The sequence below is a fragment of the Geotrypetes seraphini genome, chromosome 2 (assembly GCF_902459505.1).
Source record: "Geotrypetes seraphini chromosome 2, aGeoSer1.1, whole genome shotgun sequence".
Lineage (NCBI taxonomy): Eukaryota > Metazoa > Chordata > Amphibia > Gymnophiona > Dermophiidae > Geotrypetes > Geotrypetes seraphini.
This window is the reverse complement of record NC_047085.1, coordinates 146,965,033-146,990,641: the sequence shown is the minus strand read 5'-3', so window position 1 is coordinate 146,990,641 and position 25,609 is coordinate 146,965,033. Positions and strand designations below refer to the sequence as shown.

Here is a 25,609-nt window from a genome sequence, read left to right as displayed (position 1 = left end):
TACCCCCCACATAAAGGTACGCTGGAGCACATTTCCATGCAGGATTTGTGCTTGTGTTCTGTAAATATCCACCATGTAGTAATCCCCTTAAATAATATTTTTTGTATATATCAGAACTCCAGTTGTGCTGTGCAAATAATTTCTTTATAGCCCTCAATGCATCAGTCCATATTATTTTTTACATTTTTAACTTGCTTTTTCAAATTCTGAAGTTAAATAAAAAATGTTTAATCTTTTTAAAATTCCACTTGAACTAACATTGCAAATGTATATAAAGAGAGCAATAAATGTACTCATCTTCCATAACATCGGAGGGAACCATCCTCCGACCTGAGCTTATATTTTACCCATGGACTGTATTAAGCACAAGTCCCCTGCTATCTAACACTATGGGCTCCTTTTACTAAGCTGCGCTAGCGGTTTTAGTATGCGCTTAGCGTGAGCTGCAATGCTCTGTGCGTTAGACGCTAATACCGCCATTGAGCTGACGTTAGTTTTTCCGCATAGCGGGGTTTAGCGCGCTCTAAAAACGCTACCGCAGCTTAGTAAAAGGAACCCTATGTCACACCATGTTTATATCTTTTGATTTAAGCTAAAAGATGTAAAAGAAGAGACATGGAGATCTGAATGTGCATATCCTAGAGGAAAGGAAAGGAAAGGACAGGGGAGATTATGCCAGAAAGAAAAAATGTTTGCATGGGAGTGAAATGGTGAAAACGAGCTAGAAAGGACAGTCAGAGAGAAATGGGTGATTGTCATCGAAAAGATTCCTTGAACACTGAAAGTGTGGTTAGACCCTTGCATCAAATAATTGTTACTTAGTATTACTTGGGGACCCAAAATCCTCCAAACATAAAACTTTAGCTCAATCCTGAGAGAATCTTTCTGAACTCTTAGGACTCCTTTTACATAGGTGCGCTAGCGTTTTTAGCGCACGCACTGGATTAGCACGTGCTAGCCGAAAAACTACCACCTGCTCAAGAGGAGGCGGTAGCGGCTAGCACACGCTATTCTGTGCGTTAAGGCCCTAACGTACCTTTGTAAAAGGAGCCCTTAGTGTAATAATAATTTTTATTAAAAACAAATATCACATAACAGAAAAATACTCACGTTTAACTGACTGATTTTTCATCAAGTCTTGAATGTCAGTGGCAATTTTAGTGGCCTGGCCATGGCATAGTTGAACAGAATTCTTGAGCTCAGATATATCACTGGAATGCAACCTCATAGTTTCATTAAGCTGATTAATGCAGTTCCACTGGTTGGTAGCATGCTTGTTAAGACCTTCTTTTATCCTGTTTAAACTGCCAGAGACTGAGTCAAGTTTATTACACACCTTCTCAATGTGAGATACTCTGGTGTCCACAACTGTGACCTCCTTCTGGATGTCCTGAGAATAGTCTTTGCATGTTGCCAAGTCAGTAGCGGCCTGGCTCTTTATCAGATCCAGCTTTTCCTCCAACTGGTCACAGCAATTAGATGAGACAAGAGATGATGGATGGTCCAAAACAGTTTTCTGTATCTCCTCAACTGTCCTGGAAATGCCAAGTTGGGTCTCTTTGCATGTAGTATTAACATCCAAAATCTGCTCTTTACAGCTGCTAAGCTCATGCTGTAGAGATGTTGCATTCTTATCAACATTGTTTAGAATGAGCTGAAGCAATTCCAAGTCTCTTAGTACTGTCTGGATGCCAAGTGTGTTCTCATCAATGGACTTAAGTTGGTTGTGCACAGTATTATTTAGAGATTTCAAGAGAGCAGAGTTGGTTTCGGTTTTAAGAACTAATGAGTTATACTTGTCACTGTGACTGTTCATATTTCCATCCCTCTCATCCTGAGGAGACTGGCACTTATGCTGGCAGAGGCTATGAATGTGCTGTAATTTGGACTTTAGATCATTCAGCTCACCTCGGAGTTTGTCATTTATGGATCCTGACCCTTGATCCAAATAGATTCCATCAGGAGATGTGATGTTATGAATATCTAACAATGTTATGCCAGGTCCGTCTTTTAGTGACTGTACCTTTCCATCCAGAAGATCCTTCATTCCTTTTACTTCTCTAGTAATAAGATTTCTGAGAGTCTCCTCAATGTAATAGCAATGCTCCTCAGCATTCTTTTCGGTAATATTAATCTTGGCATCTAAGTCACTCAACCTTTCACCAAAGATCTCTTCAAACTTTAAATTAGTAAGGCGTTCCATTTCATTATCTAACCTGGTGTTTAAAATTCTGTTTGCTTCTATAGCTCTGTCAATCTTTTGATCTAAACTCTTTACCTGTGGACTAATATCATTCCCATTGCTGCAGCAACCAGTCTGATTTGTGGATGCTTGCATCTGAGCTCGAAGGTCATTTATTTCCTTCTTTAGCTTATTTTCTTTTTCTCCGAGCAGCTCTATCATGCCTAAGCAGCTGGTTTCATAGTCTTCACACTGTCGTTGCACATAAGTCATTTTATATTCACAAGAGTGTTTCCAGTCTGCTATTTTTTTCTCAATTCCATTTAGCATCTCGTTTTTCAGCAATTCAAATTTTTGATCTATGTATGCCTTGTATCTGTCTATACTAGGCAGTGTTACCGTCGGTCCTTTCGACTCTTCTTGGAGTTCTTTGAGCTGATCCTCATAGCCGTTGACTTTCCCATTCAGCTCGTCTAGTTGCTCAGTTTTGGTCTTCAAGGTTTCTTTGACTAAAGCCAACTGCAGCTTAATCTCTTTCATTCCTTCTTCCTTGTCCGAACTACCAGAAGGAGCAGGTGCGGGAATTGTTTCGGTTTTGCCAGCAAGGGCACTGTTGGACCATTGGATGTTGTTCAGATATGAGCTCACAAGCTTGCTGACATCTTCCTGAATGGTGTGCTTCAGATTTTCACTTACTACTCCTAAAGAAGTTTGCAAATTAAGCACCGTATCTGTAAGTTTAAGCAATTCCTCCTCAAGAAACTGAATTTTCTTTTCTGGGGAGTCCTGTTGTGTATGGTGTAGCTCTGTTAGAAGAAAACAGGAATTAAATTGAGTCGTGCTGATCTCCACCAGTGTTTACAAGTGCTGTGTATACCTTATATAAGGCACATACATCATACCAAAGGGAGACCTTCTCTTTTTTATATAAGAAACGTGACCCACTAAACAAAATGGTACCAAACCTATGGTTACAAAAAACTATAAGGAGGGTCAAATTTCATTTTTAAAAGTATAATAGGGTTCTCAGCCTAAAAATTGCAAGTGCCTAAAATGGGATATGTGATTTTATAGGTTAATTACTTTTTTTAAATTGATAAATGTTTCACATTTTTGAGATGGAATTAGTCCATACCTGAGGCTGAAATTTTTCAGGCTTATACAGTTGATATCCCTCTATCGTGCTATATAAATAAGTCACATTTCTCACTTTTGCTACCTTTTTACCCAGCATGTCACACATTATTATTGTGCAGTGGACTATAACAGAGCCAGACAGAAAGTAAAGCAGATGACCAGCTCCACTTGAGCCCAGGAGCCCTGAGGCTCTGTTTATTTTTACATGGTTTTATTTTTGAAAATAGCAATGCTAAATTTGAAATTATTATTCTGCAATGATATTTTCTGAAAACGTTCTCAAACACTGTATTTACAAAATGTGGCATTTCAACCTTTAAATATAGGAAACTAGCAACTCCATATATATTCTAATATCAATCCTATACAGATGCATGATTTCTTTCTAAGTTGCAACTTAGGGCTCCTTTGACTAAGGTGCGCTAGCGTTTTTAGCGCATGCAGCAGGTTAGCGCGCACTAACCCCACGCTACGCGGTTAGAACTAACGCCAGCTCAATGCTGGCATTAGCGTCTAGCGCGCGAGGCATTGTAGCGCACGCTATTCCGCACGTTAAAGCCCTAACGCAGCTTAGTAAAAGGAGCCCTTAGAGTCAAACATAGATCCAGAGAGAAAGAAGGCTCTTAGTATAATGATATTTGTTTTAAATATCAGGAAATAGATTGGAGCTGTAATACATTACCAACTCTAATCTAAACCTAGAATCTAAACAATACACACCAGGAATACCAGGCAACTTTATGACAAGTATTATAAAATTATATACTTTGATGTATTTTCATGCACTTAGAAATGTCATCCTTTACAAAATAAAAATGCAGTGAGATGAGGAGGAGGAAGCAGCCATGTAGATTTCAGGCAATTGGGAAAAGATTTACCCAGCACTTGGGGAAACCCTTAACCTAGGAGAACTGATAAACAATGAAAGGGGTCACAGACACAGATGAAAGAGTTAAAAGGTGTAATATTATCATGAAATGGTATTTACCATATATAATCAACTATAATTTTAAAAACTTTGGGTCCAAAAAAGCACTGGAAAACCCTGGGTCGTCCTATGTATGCAATACTACCCAGGCCAGAACCTCTCTCCCCCTCCCTCCCTTTCACCTTCACTAGAAAACTGCTCCTTCTCTTCATCTTTTCCTGCTCCTCCACTAGCCTGGGATTCCCTCCGTGCTTACTGTGTAGGGTACCTGCTAAAAATACCTTCAGTGCTGCGGCACCGATCCTCAGAGGCTGCATGTAGCCTGCCCCAGAGCACTCTATGATTCTCTCCTAACAAACAGGAAGTGAGTCAACTTCTTGTCTGGTAGGACAGAATCATAGATAGAGCTCTATGACAGACTACCAGCAGCCTCCAAGGATCGCTGCAGCGGCACTGAAGACATTTTTAACATGTACCGGCATTTAGGGAGCAAGGTGGGGATTCCCAGGGCAGCAGAGGCAGTGACAACAACTGGTTTCTAGCAGAGATGGAAGAGAAGAAAAGGGAGGTGCTGGCCCATGTAGGATTGACCTATGCATGAGTCAAGGGATTTCAAACCATGTTTAGGTCTAAAACTGCCCTTGACCTATGCATGGGATCAACCTATAGTCAAATTTAAACAATAATCAATGCTTTGCCCATATTTAAATGCCTCAAGGGTGTCTATGAGGTGCCAAGAGTGGTGTAATAATGTGGGAGTGGGGGGAGGGGGATACGCCCCAGTGTGGTCTTCCTAAGGGTGTGGCACCCCTCCTCCTCTGCACCCCCACCCCTCGCTCCTCTCCTTGCTGCACACACATACCCTTTGCCTTCCCCTGTACCTTTTTTCCTTCCCCGGCGCAAGGTTGCTGCCTGCGTCGGCATCAGCGCTCTCTCTGACATCACTTCCAGGACCTGTGCCTAGGAAGTGATGTCAAAGAGCAAGCCGACACCAATGTCGGAGAAGTTAAAAAGGTATGGGGAAAGGGAAGGGGGTGCGCGCCAAGCAGCAGGGTGGGCAGGGAAGAGGGTGGGGGAGGGGCAGCACCGCTCCGGGCATCACTCACCCTTACTAAGAAGATCGACTGTCGGCTCCGGGCGGCTTTCCCGCAGAGGAGAGAATCCTGCATTCACCGTGGGCCTCATCTGGGGCAGCCTCCTTGGAGCGGCTGGGGCACGGGCAGTGTGTCTGGGAGGGAATGCATGGATGGGAGAACATCTCAGGGGAGGAGACATAGGCATCCTGGGACTGTCTGCCAAGTCTCTTCCCTGAAGAAGCCCTTTCTGGAAACGTCAATCGCTCCTCCTAAACTTACTTGCTCCACTTCATCACTGACGCTGAAACCGTGGATTGAAGACAAAGTTTTATTTTATTTTTCTTTCCAGCTTATGATTTATCTTTAATCTTATCTATTGTTTTGCCTTTTGTCTTTGTTTTGTTCTATTTCTATCATTTAAATTTCTCCAGAATTCTACTGTTCAACGGCTCCCCCTTCTGCTTCTATTCCTTTCTCTCCTCTCTTCTACCTTCCAAAGTATTTAGATCAATGCTGTCTTGTTAAAATGTTTATTTTATTTTTATTTTTCCTCTAACTCTACTTTTCACTTCTCTATTACCCTCCAGGTACTTTAGTTAGATTGTGAGCCTTCGGGACAGTAAGGGAATTTTTCAAGTACCTTTCTTATTTCTAATCTTAATGTATATTTTCTGTAAACCGCTTAGAACCTAACGGATGTAGCGGTATATAAGAAATAAATTACATTACATTACATTACTACGCCATTGAGTGTCTACTCTATAATAGGAGTGCACAGCCTGAGTATTTTTATATATATATTATTATTTCTTTATTAATTTTCATAGTATTCACAAGCATAAATCTTGTTCCATATAATACAGAGAAGGAAACTATTCGAAACACAAAAATTTTTACACATTAAACGGTATAGATTTTTCCTCTTCCTTGGACCACAATATAGAGGAGTGGCAATCAAAATCTAGTGGAGAAAAAATAGCTATCTAACATCAAAAGAAAAGGCTTAATGGACTGTCGGTAGCAATATTCTCATAATTTCCATTCCTTGGAATGGTCTGGAGAGTAAAAAGTATATTTTATTCCCAAATACCTAACTAGGCATTTACAGGGATATGCAAAGAGGAACGTAGCACCAAGTTTAAGAGTCTCTTGACATAGAGTAAGAAAGTCTTTTCTTCTCTCTTGTGTAACTTTTGAAACATCCGGGTATATCCATAGTCTTTGGTCTCCAAATAGTTTTTGGGAATTTTTAAAGTATAATTTCAAAATCAAATTTAAATCTTGACTTAAAACAAAAGACACTAATAGAGTAGCTCTTTCAGTATCTACAGATAAGGTTTGTTCCAAAAGAGCAGAAATATTCCCAAAATCAATCTGTTTTTCTTCTCTGTCGTTTTTTCCGTCTTCTTTTCCCCCATCTTTTTAAGGAATCTTTATTTGGTAGGTAGTAAATTTTATTCAAAGGAGGAATATTGTTAGGGGGAATTTTTAAATTCTCAGTTAAGTATCTCTTAAAAAGTTCTATAGGCAAAGTTCCAGACATTAGTGGAAAATTCAGGATACGGAGATTCAATCTTCGATTAAAGTTTTCAAATTGTTCTAATTTTCGGTATATTGAAGCATTATCTTTAATCATTGCTAATTTAAACTGTTGCAGCTGCTGTATATCAACCTGTGTTTGTCTAGCTTGGTCTGAAAATTCTTTTTTAACTAAGTCGACAGTCTGAGTTAAATTATCAAGTTTAGCAGTAATAATTGTTACCTCCTCAGTAGTTTGGGTCAATTTAGGCTCCAGACGTTGAAGGAGTGTCCAAATGTCTCCTAAGGAGCCCTCCGTGGGAGCGGGAGAAAATCCCTTTCTCTCTTGTTGATTCTTCAGCTGCACTACCTGTGCTACCTCTGCGCCCTTCCAGGAGACCCCGCGGATCCATTTCTGGGATTGCGAATCTCCTGCAACAAAGCGCCAGTAGTGGCTGGGCACGAAGGGTTGGAAGGAGCCGGAGGGGACAACGATGTCTCAAAACCCGAGAGGTGGAGAGGCTCTCCAATATCTCTCCCCAATGCCGGGTCACATCCTCCGGAGTCTTTGGCAACTGACGGCAGAGCCGCAAAGAAACGATCTACGGTTTGCTGAACGGGTGTAGAAACAAGGGCCTGCAAGGGATCAGCCCTAATCACCCCCCTCCGCTTTGAATGAGGCATTCCTGCAGAAGAAATCAGTCGGCAGTGGCAAGGTAGGATTAAAATTCAAACGGAGGGCATCGGCAGACACGATTTTCCTCCGTGTCTCTAGTAGCTCCTCACACCGCCGCCATTTTGACCACTCCCCCTCAGCCTGAGTATTTTTATTGTGTACTATTCCCTATGCATTTACAGGAATTTTTGTTTTCTTCTGGTTTTTCCCATAATTTTCATTATTTCTTATGTCAAATTATTTAATGATGATAAAGAGGAAGCAACAAGAAACCTTGCAGGGATACTATGTGGATGATACATTAGACGCTGGGTAAAAGCACAATAGATTAATATAGCAGTTGTGAAAAGGTAATGATGGTACATGCAGTTTTCTGCATACCAGCTTCTTTTTTGCCTTGTACAGTACTCCCCCGAAATTCGCGGGGGTTCCATTCCAGGAATTTTGAAAAACCGTGATCATTGGATGCAATTTAGGGGAGGCGGGAGAGGGCTGCAGGGCCGGCTTTCTTTGTATCTTCACGCCGTGCAGGTTGCCCGACTTCGCTGATGCACTCCTCTTCCAGAGGTTGCTCCCTCATTGCACCAATGCCTCGCCGCCGCTGATCTACTTGCGCTTCTGTTTTTTTTTTTCCTGGCCGCCCCTTGGCGTGTAGCCATCAAACTTTTTCTGTCTTTCACCCTTGCAGAGTGGCTTTCCGTATTGACTTGCAGTGGCGAGTGCGAGCTATGAAGTTGCGCTCGGAGAAAGCGGCCGCACAGAGAGCTGGGTATTCACAGCACGGGGTAATATCAAAAACTGTAATATTTATGAGGAGGGAAAAAACCCCGCAAACAACTGGGGCCGTGAACACTGAACCGTGAGTTTGCTGGGGAATATTGTATTACCTCCTGGAAAATGACAGGAGGGGAGGGGACTTGAAAGGAGAGCAGAGTAACTTTTGAACTGCTTTATCTATTCCTGCCTTACCCCTCCTCTCCTAAACACTAAACCAGTGCGTAGGAAACTAATTCAAGCCGCAGCACTCTAAACTCAGGGCCTCGGCTGGAAGGTCTCCAGGCGTGTATGGACATCGATGTGATCTTTATGAAAAAGATCCTGTACCACATCCGTAACATCTGCAATTAGACACAACATTCTCAGCATTTCTAGCACTAGAAAAGCCAAAGGCATATTAACAAATCTAATATAGCCAAACTTGTAGCATTAGAAAAAGGAAGCCTGCAAGATTGTAAATGTTACTAAACTGTCATTCACAACTTGAATGACCTGTTGCCTTTGGCTATAATTCACCAAATTAATCACGTAGCTTGCTTTCCAGAGAATTCCAATTATGTAAACGTATGATTCTTGAAGAGAATACCCAGCTCGAGCAGAAAATTGTCCCCCCTTTGAAACAAACTCATGGGATGTAATGATTAGATTGAATCTCACTAAACCCAGAAATGTTGATAATGAAATATCTAGAACGGGTATACACATAATTCTGCATGTATCATTTACACATCAAAGCAAAAAAAATAAAATAAAAAGATACCTAAGTCCTTTCTGCGATCATCAAGTGGTGCATTGTCCTTTCTTTGATTGTCATAAGGTATATTCGGGAACAGGATGGTTTTTGTCCTGTTTGCTGAACCTTCTCTACAATCTTCACCTTTATACCCAGGACAGCATCTCCACTCTAGTTCAGTGACTGTCTTGAATGAAAGTGTATACCTTGGCCTGAAACCCACGTGGTATCTGCACAGAAAAAGGAATACTGTTAAAACACAGTGCATGTTTGTTCAAAATATTGATGTGATTAAGACTAATCTTTACAAAAATGAGATAAGGTAGGGTTGCTTTAAATAACATTTCCACTGAGAGATTAGTGAAATTGGTCTTGAAGTAAAAAAGAAAAAACTAATCTCTTAGATCAATACAAAAAAATCAACTTGTGTATCTCTGATAGAATTCTCATGCACTCAGAAGTGTGTAATCTGGCCAAGAGCCGAGGCTCCTATAGCCAAACCCACCGCCCAATCACTGTGCAAAGAATGCTATTTTAAAATTTATAAAGTTTTTTTGAATTTTCATTTAAATATATACGTTAATTCTATTATTGCAAAAGTGGTATAAGAAAAAACTCTCACTTAGCTTATAAGGAGTGAGAAGGGCCTATCAGAGAATGGGTTGTGTATGCTTAAGCTGACTAGGCCTTTGCATCATAGGACCAATTCCATTGACTTAATCCTCATTAAGCTGGACCAATCATGAATTGTCAAGCGCCACTGCTCCCATGTTAGCCTGTCAACAACCAATGACTAGACTCACCATTAATGGCTATGGAGACAAATCCTGGATATTAGCAGAATGAGAATGTGAGAGAGCTGAGTATGAGTAAGAGCCAGAATGAGAGATTGATATCATGACAGAATGTGAGACAGAACTGGTGTCTTCCAGCCCTGCAGAGGTACTGGAAAGATGTGCCATGAAGAAGGATGCCTTCCCAGGAAGGGGGGGGGGGGGGGGAGGGGGGGAGGTGACGACAATATCTCCCTGGGCAGGAGTGAGAAATTTCTATTCAAACTGAGCTAACATCAGAAATGCCACTACAGTGAAATTCTGTTTTAAATCTAAGAGGTATTAATAATCACATGGCCATTTAACCCTACCCTCTGTTTTCTATCCGATAACCAACTCCTAATCAACAATTGAACATTGCCTCCTATCTCTTTAATTTTCTCAGGAGTCTCTCACGAGGAACTTTGTCAAAAGCTTTCTGGAAAATCTGGATACACTACATCAACCGGCTCGTCTTTATCCACAGGTTTTTTCACACCTTCAAAGAAGTCAAACAAATTGGTGAGGCAAGACCTCCCTTGCCTGAACCCATGCTGATTCTGTCCCATTAAATCATGTTTGTCGATATGTTCCATAATATTATTTTTTATAATTGTTTCCACTATTTTGCCCAGCACTAAAGTCAAATTTAACGGTCTGTAATTTCCCAGATCTCCCCTGGAACCCTTTTAAAAATCAGAGTAACTCCCTTCAATCTTAGTAACATAGTAGATAACGGCAGATAAAGACCCGAATGGTCCATCCAGTCTGCCCAACCTGATTCAATTTAAATTTTTTAAATTTTTTCTTCTTAGCTATTTCTGGGCAAGAATCTAAAGCTCTACCCGGTATTGTGCTTGGGTTCCAATTGCCGAAATTTCAGTCAAAACCTACTCCAGCCCATCTACACCCTCCCAGCCATTAAAGCCCTTTCCAGCCCATCCTCCCCCAAGTAGTCCTGATTATTTGGGTCTCTATTTATGAACAGTGGTCCCTGGGGAGGGTGGGACTATAAGTCTTACCCTTATTCCGAGGAAGAGGAAATAAGATTTAACAGAGGAAAGAGAAGGGTTTATTTTATGGAGGGTTTTTTTTTTTTTTTAGTAAGAAACAGGGAGGAGAAGAGAAATTAAGCAGATATAATGCTGAAAAACAATGAAAAGAGCAGAATATGAAATGCTGAGCAACTTAGTTTTTAGAAGTTCACAGGGCAGCCTTGTTCACAGCACTGTCCCAAAGATAATGCAGTTAACCTTAGTAATAAATCAGAGCCCCTCCCTTCTACACCTAATCAGCAGAAAACAATGGCTGAAAACTAATAAGTCAGAAATACAGGCTCTATACCAGATCAGTGGCTACCCTAAAACACAGGATTTTAAACAAAAATGCAGACTCTATCTGTATCCCTCAATCCCCGCATCCTTCAGGATTGGATAAATTCCTGAAGGATGCGGGGATTGAGAGATACAGATAGAGGTAGAGATAGGATTATGAAAGGGTATAGATAGAAGCATAAAGGGGAATAAAGGGTTTTAGACAAGGATCACCTTACAGGTCATGGACCTGATGGGCCGCTGCGGGAGCAGACTGCTGGGCGCGATGGACCTCTGGTCTGACCCAGCGGAGGCAACTTCTATACCAGATCAGTGGCTACCCCAAAACACAGGATTTTAAACAGAAATGCAGGTTCTATACCAAAAACAAAAACTGTGGATACAGATGTTCTGGAGATAATTTATTAAACACTGACATATAAAACCATGAAAATTCAATTAAAAAAGTACAATGATAAAAAATACTGTGATAAAAATCCAACCGGACCCTACATTTTTTTGCTACTTCAGCTTGTCTGCGGTGTTCTTTGCTCACATGTTTAAAGACAATAAACTGTTTTCAGTCCAATTCTTTATATGTGAGGTTGCAAACCATTGGACCCCTGAGGAAGGCGTGTTCGCCGAAACACGGACCGTGTAGAGTCCGGTTGGATTTTTATCACAGTATTTTTTATCATTGTACTTTTTAAATTGAATTTTCATGGTTTTATATGTCAGTGTTTAATAAATTATCTCCAGAACATCTGTATCCACAGTTTTTGTTTTTGCTTTCATCGGTGGATTGTTTTCACTGTGGATCATTAGGTCTCCCCCATTTTTCTTTGTTGTACTGCTTTTCTCCTCTCAGAATGGTACCTTGGACTTTTTTTTCTCTCTCGCTCGGTTTGATTTTTAGGGGACTGCTACAAACAGACCCTTTGAAGCTAACAGTAATCAGATTACCTTGGTGATCTGTACAGCTACTCTGCTTTCCTCACAGAACCTTAATTAACATCTAATTCAGTTCAGAAGCACTGCTTTCTGCTATGTATGGCAATGACAGAAACTAACTTTTTGTTTGTTTTAAACATAAAGGTGCAGATTTTCAAAACTTTAACACCGTCGCTAAACTGCTTTCTGACAGTTTAGCCTGCACACATTTTAGCAGCGGATTATCTAAACAGATTATCTCTGTCTTTAGTGACATGCAAATGGGCTCTTCAACATTTAAATGAGCCCTCCAATGGATTCTTAAAAATTGCCGAGCCATTTTCTGAAAGCAGCGTCGGCTTTTAGCTACAAAAATAAGTGACTGGTTCAGGGGTGCCGGTACAGTGACTGCACTGTTTTAAACCCCAGCAGCTTATAGGAAAGATGCTGGGTATTCCCAGGAATTACAAAAACAATATCATGCCTTCCTTGATTACATACATTTCTTGCTGCAATGTATTTTAAAACATAAGAAATCTTAAAGTTATCTATCTTAATTACATTACATTCCTCTTGCAACATATTTTGAAAATATAAAACCTTTAAGATGTTTTTGAAATAAGTCATAAATGTCCATCCTTCTAATTTTATCCCACAAATTAAAACTATCCTTCCCCTCGCTAAAAGGCATTTCCCACACAGGAAAGCTAGGGACCTCCCTCCACTTCAAAATCACTGAGTTCTGGAACAACCTTAACTCCCCTCTTCGGAACTTGAGCTCTCTCCAAGTTTTCCGCAAACATCTGAAAACCTGGCTTTTCTCAAAAAATGTAAGTCTCCCTCCAATTTAGGAATCAAGGAAACTCTTATATCTTGGCATCCCAAGTCCTCTAAATTTTCTTCACACTTCTACCTCTAACCCTCTGTTGTAATTCCTTCCTATTTCTCCTACTGTAAACTGCGTCGAGCTCTACGAACGTGGAGATGATGCGGTATACAAACCTAAGGATTAGATTAGATTAGATTAGTTGATTCCATATTCTAACTGCCTGATATTGGAAAGTGAGTGAAAAATTGTCTTATAAATCACGTTTTTGGACTAAGGTAAGAGAGATCTAAAAAAATCGTCTGGCCATTCTCATTCTATTTTTGTCTGACATTACAATTAGATTTTACATATATTCTGATGATTCACCATATAATATTAAAAAGACAAAAAGTGCTAAATTTGACTACAAAAGTGCTAATCTCTACTGGAAGCCAGTGCAATTCCAATAAAAAAGGCATCACCCTATCATTTTGATTTAGCATAAATCAGTCTTGCTGCCGTGTTCTGTAATAATTGAATCTTACGTCTAATTTTAACACAGCAGCCGACATATAAAAGTTACAATAATCCAATTGCGATAATTTGTCTTAGCTTCCTTAATATCCCAAATACCTTTTTGATAATATTTTTAGTATAGTGTTCAAAGGTTAAGAAACAATCTAGCATGACCCCTAAAATTTTCAGATGGGTCTCTATCTTACCCCCCCCCCCCCCTTTTTACAAAACCGCAAAAGCAGTTTTTAGTGCCAGCCAGCGCACTGAATGCTGTGCACTGCTCCGACTCTCATAGAATACTCATCCATGACTCTGTCATCTCTAGGCTTACATAGACCTCTTTCTTAATATTCTCTAGGGATACTTTAAATGGAATAAATATTGTAATGTCATCTACATAGATAAAACATGTATGCCCGTATTTGAAAAGCCAGTACCTAAGGATGACAACATTATGGCTCTCTTTTACTAAGGTGTGCTAACTGATTAGGCGTGCTAATTGACTTAGCACGTGCTAAACGCTAACGCATACATTTTAGTCTATGGACGCATTAGCCTAGCCAATCTAGGTACCTAATTTACCCCTCTTTTTACAAAGCCATACTAGCAGCTGCCATGCGTCAAAAGCCCCGAAGCCCTTTAAATCCCTATGAGCTTTGAAGCAGTTTCCACAGGAGCCCATGCTATCGGGCTTTGTAAAAGAGGGGGTTAATTTTTAAATTAGTTCAATTGACATTGTTAATTGAACAGCACCATTAAAAAACAATTAAAAAAATTTAGTATTTTGGGGTAGACACAACGTAGGCGTCTACATCAAAAACTGGGCATGGTATGTTAGGCCAAGAAAACCCTGGCCTAATTTACTGGTGCCTAATTTGATTTAGGTGCTGGTAGGTGCAATTCTATTAAATGGCAGATCCAGGCAAAGCAACAGAAGAACCAGTGTTCCACCAACAAAGTTTCAAGTTTATTTAAATATTTGATTGAACGCTTATCCTAAGGTACAAAGCGTTTTACAATAAGATTAAAAATCTAAAGAGTTATAGGATGACAAACAGCGTTAACTAACTTGACATACGTGACTTAAGTCATTAAGAAACACAGAGTGAAGCACAAGTTTCCGCATGTCCATGAAATATTGTTTATTTATTCCTCAACTCAAATAGCCATATAGAAACAAGTCAAAGCAGCCTCAGGATTTATATCGGTACATACGGTTTTGGAAGAATTTGCTCGTACACAACACATCTCAACAGTTATTCTGAGGCTTATAGGTACCATACCAATTGTGTTCAATTTAGGACCCCTGATGAACATAAGAACATAAGAACTGCCATCTCTGGATCAGACCTTCGGTCCATCAAGTCCGGCGATCCGCATACGTGGTGGCCCAGCCAGGTGTACATCTGGCGTATTTTTAGTCACCCATATCCCTCTATGCCTCTCGTAAGGAGATGTGCATCTAGTTTACCTTTAAATCCTAGAACGGTCGATTCCGCAATAACCTCCTCAGGGAGGGCATTCCAGGTGTCCACCACTCGTTGCGTGAAGCAGAACTTCCTGATATTTGTCCTGGACTTGTCCCCCCTTAGCTTCAGTCCATGTCCCCTTGTCCGTGTCATTCTGGACATTGTGGATAATTTTTTTTCTGTTCTGAAGGTATTGTATTTGCCGAAACACGGACCGTGTTGGGTCCGTATCTCACTTTTATGAGGTTGTACTTTCAATGACACCGTATGTACTGATATAAATCCTGAAGCTGCTTTGACTTGTTTCTATATGGCTATTTGAGTTGAGGAATAAATAAATAATATTTCCTGGACATCTGGAAACTCGTGCTTCACTTTGTTTTTTCGATTCTACAAATGGCACCTAACACTGAATGGGGCACCTACCGATTTAGGTGCCATTTAAAGACTCATGTCCTAAGGGCCCATGTACTAATTAACACACACACACACCCTCATTTACAAAAGTGTAGTGCATTTTTTTAGCACTGGTCATGGTGGTAACATCTCCTAAGCTCATAGGAATTCTATGGGTGTCGGAGCTTTCACCACTGTGTCCGGCACTAAAAACGCTAGTGCAGCTTTATTACGGAGGGTGTGTAAATGCTAATTGATTAGCACATGGCAATGTAGCTGCGCTAACTGATTGGTACAGTACATTCCTACTCTCTGCCCCAATCATGCCCCCAGTACTAAAAAAATTAAAAGTATTTTTTTAGCACATGGGTAGCATGCGCACATGGCAAAATTACAGCGAACCTTGCTGTACTCCTCGTAAAGCTGCAATAAGCATGCATTAATTAGTGCTTACCGCAGCTTAGTAAAAAGATCCCTCTGTTTTTTGAATTGGTTCAATTGTATACCACTAAGAACAGATTTATCAACGGCATATAAAAAAAATGTTAGTTATTTATTAAGAAGTGTCTATCTCAGCCCACAAACAAATCAAATAAAATAGCTCTGATGAATTATCAGAGGCAATACAAAATTATTTTGAATGCACAATCAAGAGTACAGATTAGACAATGTAAGGTATTTGTATTTTATAAGTTTACAATTTTTAATTTGATTATATGTATACTATTGTATTTTATTTCTTTTTCTAAGCCACCTTGGATCTTATTTTGAGAGAAATAGTATACAGCAGTGGACAATTTCTCCTAGAAATCATCCCATTCATTCCTTTTGGATACAGATATGAGACTTCATCTCAATGGTATTCAGCAGAAAGGGTCAAACTTGTCAATTTAGGTAACCAAATCATTACCTTCCAGAGACTACAACAGAGATGTGAAGTTGCATATCAGCTATGATAAGAATATGAACTGGCCTCTTAAGAAACAGGTCATTAAAACGTCAAAATATTATGAATGCCTTTTATTATCTCTCTTTTTACCGTAATCTTACCCACAGCTTCTGCTTTGTCTCTCTGTCAGTTGCTTCTGAGCTGAGCTGAGCAGCTCATTCTTGGAACCTATGCTGATAATCTCAATAACATGATAACACAGGGCTGCTGCAGAAGCCCTGAGACCACAAACTACCGTACTCCATGGTGGGACAGAGGATAGAGAAAATGTTGCAGAAAACAGCTCAGAGAGAATGTATATTTCTAAAGTTTCCGTTGTAGATGCCATGATATTTCCAAGTTTATTTATATATGATATACTGCTTATAGCAGTAACGTCTATGCAGTGTAAATATAGATAACAGCAATCATAAAATAAAAAGATCATCATTAATAATAATAAGAATTGAGAAATCCATATTTCTGTTTGCTTTGATACTGTAGGTCACACACAGCCGCTTCTATATTATTATTAATGACTCAATAGGTTAAAACAATGTCTCTCAAACTTTGTGCCACAGCACTGTGGTATGCTCCGAAGAGATTCCAGGTGTGCCACGAGAGCAGGGCAGGATTAACCGGTAGGCCCAGTAGGCACGTGCCTAGGGCCCGAAATGGTCAGGAGGGCCTAATGAAGGAGGGCATCAACGTTGTTTTTTCCAAACGGCGATGGGCCCCTCCAGCATTGATCGGCAATGTGCGCCCCCCCCGATCTGCAACACGGGCCCTCCCGATCGGCAACGCGGGCCCCCCTCCATCGACGGAAAGTAAGACAAGCAAGCAACGTGGGTAAGAAAGGCAATGGGAACTGTAATTTTGCAAGCAGTGCTGCTTGCCCAAAGCTTCCCTCTGGCGCAGCTTCCTGTTTCCGCCTGGGTGCATGGTGGGGTGGGGCGGGGCAGGGGGTCCAGTGTACTTGTGCCTAGGGGCCCTCGATGAATTAATCCTACCCTGCACGAGAGATTCCCAAATTTTACTGTATTTAAAAAAATTCCCTTCATAAGTATACACAGAATATATGACATGTACATCTGCTTGCATAAGGATACAACTGCTCAGACAAGATCATTCTTTGACGTGATTGGTCCTTGAAAACTAATGGCAAGTAATTTCATTTTTATTTTTTATGCGATAGTTATCCTAACTTGAGCACAAAGCAATCAAGGCTTAACTGTTACCTTTTGAATCTTCTTATCTTTGCAAACTTGGATTTTTAGCTCTGATAGAAAGAGAGAGAACGACTGCAGATGGTGGATGATGAAATGCATGTTTGTTTGTCGACTATCGAGCCGCGTTTTGAGTTTAATTTGCTCTCAAAAACAAGCTCATATATCGCATTGATTAGCAATTCTATTCTATCTACTTTAGTTTCACCATTGTTTCAATTATCCAAACATAGCTTAAAGTACTTTCAATAAATAACTCATACTTTTAATTTTTTATTGGTTTTGCAATTTTAGAATTTCAATTATAATATGCCACAAAAAACATATGCTCCATTTAGTATGCTGTTAAAAAATTTGCTCCGTTTAGTGTGCCAGAGCTAAAAAAGATTGAGAGACACTCAATTAAGAGGAAGAAACCGGACAACTTCTGTCTTTGGCCAAACCCACTACATGCCCCTCTGACCCTATTCCCACCCCTCTACTTCACCCCATCTCACATACTGTTATCCTTGCTATCTGTCATGTCCTCAACCTATCCATCTCTACTGCAACTGTTCCCGATGCCTTCAAACATGTGGTGGTTCAGCTGCTTCTCAAAAAACTCATGCCGGACCCCACCTGTCCCTCCAACTATAGAGAAGGAAATGCTGCCGGTGGGGGAGGGAAAAGAAACTGAGAATTGTTGGACATAGGTGTTTGGTGTGAGAGAGAAAGAGTTAATATATATGGGGAAAGGAAGAAAGAGGGAAAATTATTGGACGTGATAGAGGTGGAGAGGAGGGAGGGAGAAGTGTTACACTGGGAGGGAGGAGAGATGACCCAAAAAAGGGAGAGATGTCAGACCTCTGGAATGGGAAGGAGAGAGAGAGAAAGATATGCCAGACCACAGAATGGAAGGGAAGGACGGGAGAGAGAGATGCCAGACCGAAGAAAGGAGAGGAGGATGTTAGACCTCGGGAAGAGGGTGGGAAGGAGAGAGAGATGCCAGACCATATGAGGGGGGAAGGGGGAAGACAGCGATGTCTGACCATAGGAGAGGGATGAGATGGAGGGATGAGATAGATGCATAGGGATGGAGGGGAAGGGGAGAAGAGGGAGGAGATGGGAAACAGCAATGGGTGTGGCAGGGAAGAGATAAGATGAAATGCTTCTTATGGATAGATGGGAGGAGGGGAGAAGAAAGAGGGAGGAGATGGTACACATAGATAGATGGTAAGGAAAGGCATGGAAAAGTAGATTTTGAGAAGAAAGCAGAAAAATGGAAGAAAGTTGAATGTTAAAAGTTAATGCTAAAGACGGATGTATGGCAGAAAGTGAAGGAGAGAAAAACAGCAAATGGATAAGATGGCTCTGGATACACAGTTAAGAGCACAGCCAGAAGGGCATACAGCCAGAGACTGGGAAAGATGGTTTGAAAATCAAAATCACCAGGCAACAAATGATTTTATTTTCAATTTAGTGATTGAATTGTGTCAGTTTTGAGAAATTACATCTGCTGTCTATATTTAGCACTATTCAGGGGGGTTGTATTGCATGTAGAGTCTTGCATCTTAGGGTTTTGATTATATATATTAGTACTTTTAGTTTGTGGTCCTGTATTTGTATAGGGGTTATCTGTGTTCTGCATATGTGACCAAGTCCAGGTGTTCTGGTAGGAATGAATGTTGGGAAACATACAATGTGCTTTGCGTAGTTTAATTTTGTGGTTAACCATTATGTATTGTTAATAAGATTATATTGTGTGTATATATGAAAAATGAATGGAAAAAATGGTATTATAATTAGTACTATTATGGGGGTGGGGTCTGGAGCAGAGATTAGGTGGGGTCTTGGGTGGAGCTTATAGGCCCCCCCCAAACAAAATAGCATTCCACTGCCTATGCATAGTATACAGTTTTGGACTGGATTTGCCTTAATTTTTTATTTTTATTTTTAATTTTTGAAACAACCTTCATCTCTTAACCTTACTCCCTTCTGCTCACCAGCCTAACCAGTAACTTACCACCCCCACTAAATGTATCCCATAATAATAGCACTAGTAGTAGTAGTAGTAGTAGTTGTAGTAGTAGTAATAGCAATGTAGTGGGCTGAGATCCTGATGAACTGAGTTCAGATCCCGCCATGACCCCTTGTGACCTTGGGTACGGCCCCCAGGTACAAAACTTAGATTGTGAGCCCACTAGGGACAGAAGAAGTACCTGCAAAGAATGTGTACAGCGCTGCTTATGTCTACAAGTGCTATAGAAATGATTAGTAGTCATAATAGTAAAAGCTTTATCAATCAAGTATATTTTTAATCCTATCTTGAATTGTTGATAAGTATTTTCCAGCCGTAGATATTGTGGTAAATTGTTCCACAATGCTGGGCCCATTATGCTGAATATAAAGTCCTGAATATCTGCACAATAAACGGGACAAAATGACTGAATTGGATTTATTAATTTGATATACTGCTATTGACAACCAGGTATTAAGCGGTTTACAATATACACAAGTTATGAGAAAAAAACATTAAATCAGTAAAAGACAAAAGATCTTAGTCTAAGAAACAAATAAAGATCAGTCTACAGCTTAGCTCATAATCAAGCAGCCTTCAAAATAGCAATTACATAAAATACTGCTGAAATAAGATAGATTTAATAATACGAAGGATATTTCAATAGAAACATTATGGGATGCTTTTAAGGCAACCATTAGAGGTCAAATTATTTCTTTTTCGGCATATCTTAAAAAACAAAATTAAAGAACAATTTTATAGTTTGGAAAAAGATATAAAGTTATTGGAATCTAAATTAATTCAAAAATGGGAATATTCTACATTACAAGACCTCTTGAAAGCGAAAGGGAAATATAATGAAATTTCTTCTAAGTTAATTAGGAAAGACTTATTTTCTCAACAAGCATTGTATTATGGAAATTCAAATAAGGCGGGAAGATTATTGGCAAATTATCTAAAAGCTAAAAAAAGAAAAACAAAAATAGCGATGATAAAAGACGAAAAGGGAAATAGTTGTTCTCAAACTGGACCGATTTTAAAACAATTTTTAAGTTTTTACAAAAACCTGTATTCTTCTGAGACTTATTTAGATAAGGAAAGGGATGGTTTCAAATTTTTAGAGTCAATTACGGGACCGAAAATTCCTGAGCATATAAAAGAAAGTTTAGAAAAGCCAATATTAATAAACAAATTGCAAACAGCATTGAAGTCCCTTAGAGTTGGATCCGCTCCAGGTGGAGATGGTTTTACTGTAGAGTTTTATAAATCATTTCAAATTACCCTGTTACCATATTTATTAAATTTATATCAGACCCAACTTACTAAAGGATATATTACGGGTACCATGGCTGAATCATTAACTATTGTTTTGCCAAAGCCAAATAAAGATCCCACACTGGTTTCAAATTACAGGCCTATTTCTTTAATTAATGTTGATGGGAAAATTTTAGCTAAGATTTTGGCTATTTGTTTAGCTAAAGCTCTCCCTTTTATTATTGGTATACACCAAACAGGATTCGTTGCTCAAAGACATTCTTCTAACAACACTAGGCTTGCATTGCATATGTTGACTTTGTTCAAAGCCTTAAAAGAACCAGTTTTCTCTGTATCTCTAGATGCAGAGAAGGCTTTTGATCGTGTTGAATGGACCTTTATGTATCAAGCGATGGAGTGGTTTGGTATTGGATCAGGATTTGTTCAAATGGTTCAAACTTTGTATAGCTCTCCTGTTGCTAAATTATATATTAATAATAATTTTTCAGAAGTTTTCAAGTTGCAGAGGGGAGTTAGACAAGGCTGTCCCTTATCTCCTCTGCTTTTTGACATTGTATTGGAACCCTTGTTATTAGCCATTCAACAGACAGAGGAGATACAGGGTATTCCTCATAAAGATCGGGAATATAAGATTTCAGCTTATGCGGATAATATATTGCTCTATTTGAGAAATCCTGAGATAACCATTCCTTGCTTACTTGAATTAATTGAGAATTTTGGGAAATTTTCAGGTTATAAGATAAATTGGTCTAAATCAGAAATTCTTCCACTCAATGTACATTGTACAAAAGGTTTGTTTGATTCATTTCCTTTTCTCTGGAAGGAAGATGGAATAAAATATTTAAGCATTTGGATTAAAAATACATTGGACGAAACAATGAAAATAAATGAAAAATTGTTATTGCAGAAGGTTACGGAAATGTGTGAGCAATGGAATCCTTTACACCTTTCATGGTGGGGGAGAGTCCAAACTATTAAGATGATGATTTTGCCTGTGGTTTGTTATCAGATGGGTATGTTGCCAGTATATTTTCAAGGGTCCTTTTATAAAAAGTTAAATAGCATTCTGTTAAAATTTATTTGGCTGGGTAAAACTCCTAGAATAGCTTTGGTATCTTTACAAAGATCAATTTCAGAGGGAGGGGTAAATTTTCCAAACTTTTATAGGTACCATCAAGCCTATATTTTGCGTCATGGTATGTATTGGATCCTCCCAGAACTCATGGAAAAACTCCCAGATTGGTTGTGGATAGAATGGCAACTCATGTCTCCATTGCGACTGTCCCATGTTCTCAGTATCAAAATGTCTAGCTATAGTAAGAACAATAGAATATTAGCAGATACATGGAAAACTTTACGATATGTAAGCAATTTAACAACTATTCCAATTTACAAATCTACAAATCAATTTATATGGGTAAACTCCAAGATTCAAATTGGCGGAGAAAGACTAGTCTGGAAGCATTGAATGATAGCAGGAATACGTATATTGGATGATGTTATTTCTAATGGTGCTATGCTTGAATTTTCACAGTTGCAACATAAGTTTGGACTTAATAAATCAGAAAATTTTAGATGGATGCAACTGAAGCATGCCATTCAGGTGGGGTTCCCTGATTGGAAAAACCTTAATAATCATTATAGTATGGAGTTTCTTTGTTTTCAGACAGACTTCTTGGGTCACCAGGCTGCCCAGTGGTATAAATTATTAAATGGATTTACTAAGAAGAAATTAAAAACTGGTTTAAGATATTTGGAGCATTGAGATTAAGCATGAAATTACTGCATCTCAATGGCCACGAATTTGGTCTTGGAGGATGAAATGTACGGTGTCAGCATCTATGAGACAAACTTGGTTTTTTCTGTTGCATAGAGCGTTATGGACCCCTGTTAGGTTGCAAAAAATAGATAGTTCTTTGTCTAATAGATGCTGGCATTGTCATTTAGAAGCAGGAACTTTAGATCATTTATTGTTTCATTGCCCATATATTATGAATTTTTGGAAATCAATTTGGGACCAAATTAATAATTTATTAGATAACCCAGTGGCATTATCCTATGATACTGTGATATTTGGTATGGATATGAGAGCAAAAAGTCAGATTTCTGCGAATAACAATAAATTATTACTAATAATGACAGAGGTTGCCATTCAACAAATCACATATAATTGGAAAGACTGGAGGAGATTAAATTATAACTTTTGGTGGAATTCTTTATGCCATATCTATAAAATGGAAAGATTTACTGCGTTACAAAAGGGATATTTTAAGAAATTTCAGGATGTATGGAAACCATTAACAAAATATTGTCAGGATTAAGTAAAATTATTTCCCTTATGTTTATTAGTTTATGAGGTAGGGAGGGGGGTATTTTATTATTACATATATCATACAATAATGGAGTATATGGTTGGGGGGGATGGGCGAGGGATAGGGAGGGATAGGGATAAGAATATATGTAATATACCAATGATTGTTTATAAGTGATGTATTTATTGTTACTGTGAATGAAAATATTAACACTTAATGTAATTTGTGAAAATGAATAAAGAATTTAAAAAAAAATAGATTTAATCATCTTACAAAACAGTTAAATAAGAGCAATTGCCATGAAAGCTACTTCGTAATGAAATAATAATAATGATGGTATTACTAAAAGGTTTGGTCGACAAGAATGTAAAATATGAAGTGGAGCATAAGGAATCAGCAAATTAAACAGTAGAGGAAGGCCAGTATTTTGGATTGTATATATTAGGATGAGAATTTTATAAGGGATCCTTGCCTTCACTGGTAACTAGTATTCTGATCTAAGTAGGGGGAGTCAAGTGAGCTCTAGGTTTTACAAACAAGATTAACTTCATTGCCATACTTTGAATTAAATGGAGTCTTTTAAGGTCAGTCAGATAAAAACCTTGAAATAGGGTATTACAATAATCAAGGTGTCCAAGAGCTAAACTTTGGAGGAAAAGCAGGAGAGGGGAGATATTTATTTATTTATTTAAAATAATTTATAACCTGCCTATCCACAATATGATAAAGACATTTAAATACCTACATGGAATAAATGTGATTGAGGTGAGTCTCTTTCATTTGAAAGGAAGCTCCTGAATGAGAGGGCAGAAAATGACGTTAAAAAGGTGATAGGCTCAGGAGTAATCTAAGAAAATACTTTTTTACAGAAAGGGTGGTAGTTGCTTAGAATAGGCTCCTGGTAGATGTAGTGGAGACGAAGACTGTATCTGAATTCAAGAAAGTGTGGGATGCGTGGGATCTCTTAGGTAGAGGAGGAGATAGTGGATGCTGCGGATGGGCAGACTAGATGGGCCATTTGGCCTTTATCTGCCATCGCATTTCTATGTTTCTGTTAATGAATGAAGAATCCATAAAGCTTTTATATCAAAACAGGATTTAACTTTCTCAGTGTAAAAAAAGTATTTCTGAACAACTACTGAGATGTGCCGAAAGTTCAAATGGTTATTACTAATAACGCCCAGGAGTTTCAAAGAATAAACAATCTATATAGGAACATTGCTACTAATCAGACCGATAGGTAGAGATATATCTGAAACACAAGAAAATAGAAGAGCTTTGGTTACGCTCATGTAAACTAAGGGCTGCTTTTACTAAGCTGCGATGGGCTCTAACGCGCGGAATAGCGTGTGCTACATTCCTGCGCGCGCTAGACCTTAACGCCAGCATTGAGCTGACGTTAGTTTTTCCGCATAGCACATGGTAATTTTCTGCGTGCACTAAAAAAACGCTTGCGCACCTTAGCAAAAGGAGCCCTAAAACTCAATCCTGAGAAAACTAATCTTCTATAGTATTCAAATCCAGAATGGAATGTAAAAAAGGCGTTTTCAGTATATACTGTACAACAGCTGGATATCATCTGCTTATATGAATGATGTAATTCCCAAAGTCTGAATTATTGTAGCTAAGAGAGACAAGAAAATATTTAAACAGGGTTTGTGCTAATAAAGATCCATGAAGAAGACTGCATATGTAAACAAATACTGTAAATCAGAGTGTGGATTATTCCATGATACTTTGAAGGATCTTTACTGAAGGTAAAGTGTGTGGCGCAGTGGTTAAAGCTACAGCCTCGGCACCCTGAGGTTGTGGGTTCAAACTAGAGAATGACACGGTGAAAAAATTGGTCCCCGTCACCGCCCCGTCCCCGTCTCACCATCCTCTGCACCGCCCCGTCACCGCCATTCCCTTCACCGCCCCGTCACCGCCACTGCCACCCCATTCACCGCCCCGTCACCGCCACTGCAACCCCATTCACCGCCCCGTCACCGTCACCGCTGCATATATAAAAGCCTCAAACGGGTACGATTTTAAATACTTTTCTTTATTTACGTATAAAGGAAACATTCTTTAAAACTTTAAAACTTTAAAACTTAGTTAAATATTAGTTAATAACTATACAAAAACAAACACGACATGTACTTTTAATGCTTACAATGTTAGCCTACATGGTAAGTAGACGCGGCCGCTGTACCTAATCGCGGCAAAGATCTCCCTGCCGTGATTAGCATAGTGACCGCGGCTACGGCTGCAAGTCTCCCCTCCCCCAGCGATCACGGCAGGAGGGCACCCAACCCCTCCTGTAGACCCCCCCCAACGGCCCTCCCGACAATCGCAGCAGAAGGGTACTCAACCCCTCCTGCCGGTCCTCCCAAAGGCCTCCCCTAAGATCGCCGGCAGGAGGTTACCCAACCCCTCCTGCTGGAGCCCCCCCGACGATCGCAGCAGGAGGATATCCAACCCCTCCTGCCAGCTCCCCAACAGCCCCCCTATGATCACTGGTAGGAGGGTGCCCAACCCCTCCTGCCGGCCCCCCCAACGGCCCCCTATATCGCCAATAGGAGGGTACCCAACCCCTCCTGCTGGACCCCCCCCCCAACG

General features: G+C 39.6%; 1 protein-coding gene across 1 annotated transcript in view; it reads right to left on the bottom strand.

Moving 5' to 3' along the window:
• Positions 1–25,609, bottom strand: part of EMILIN2 (elastin microfibril interfacer 2) — a 118,505-nt gene that overhangs the window by 27,532 nt on the left and 65,364 nt on the right. Inside the window, exons 3-4 of the mRNA XM_033933971.1 lie at positions 9,055–9,257; positions 1,111–2,988 (exon numbers count right to left, since the gene is read on the bottom strand). Of these exons, the coding sequence (XP_033789862.1) occupies positions 1,111–2,988; positions 9,055–9,257 (2,081 nt within the window). The remainder of the gene's footprint in view (positions 1–1,110; positions 2,989–9,054; positions 9,258–25,609) is intronic.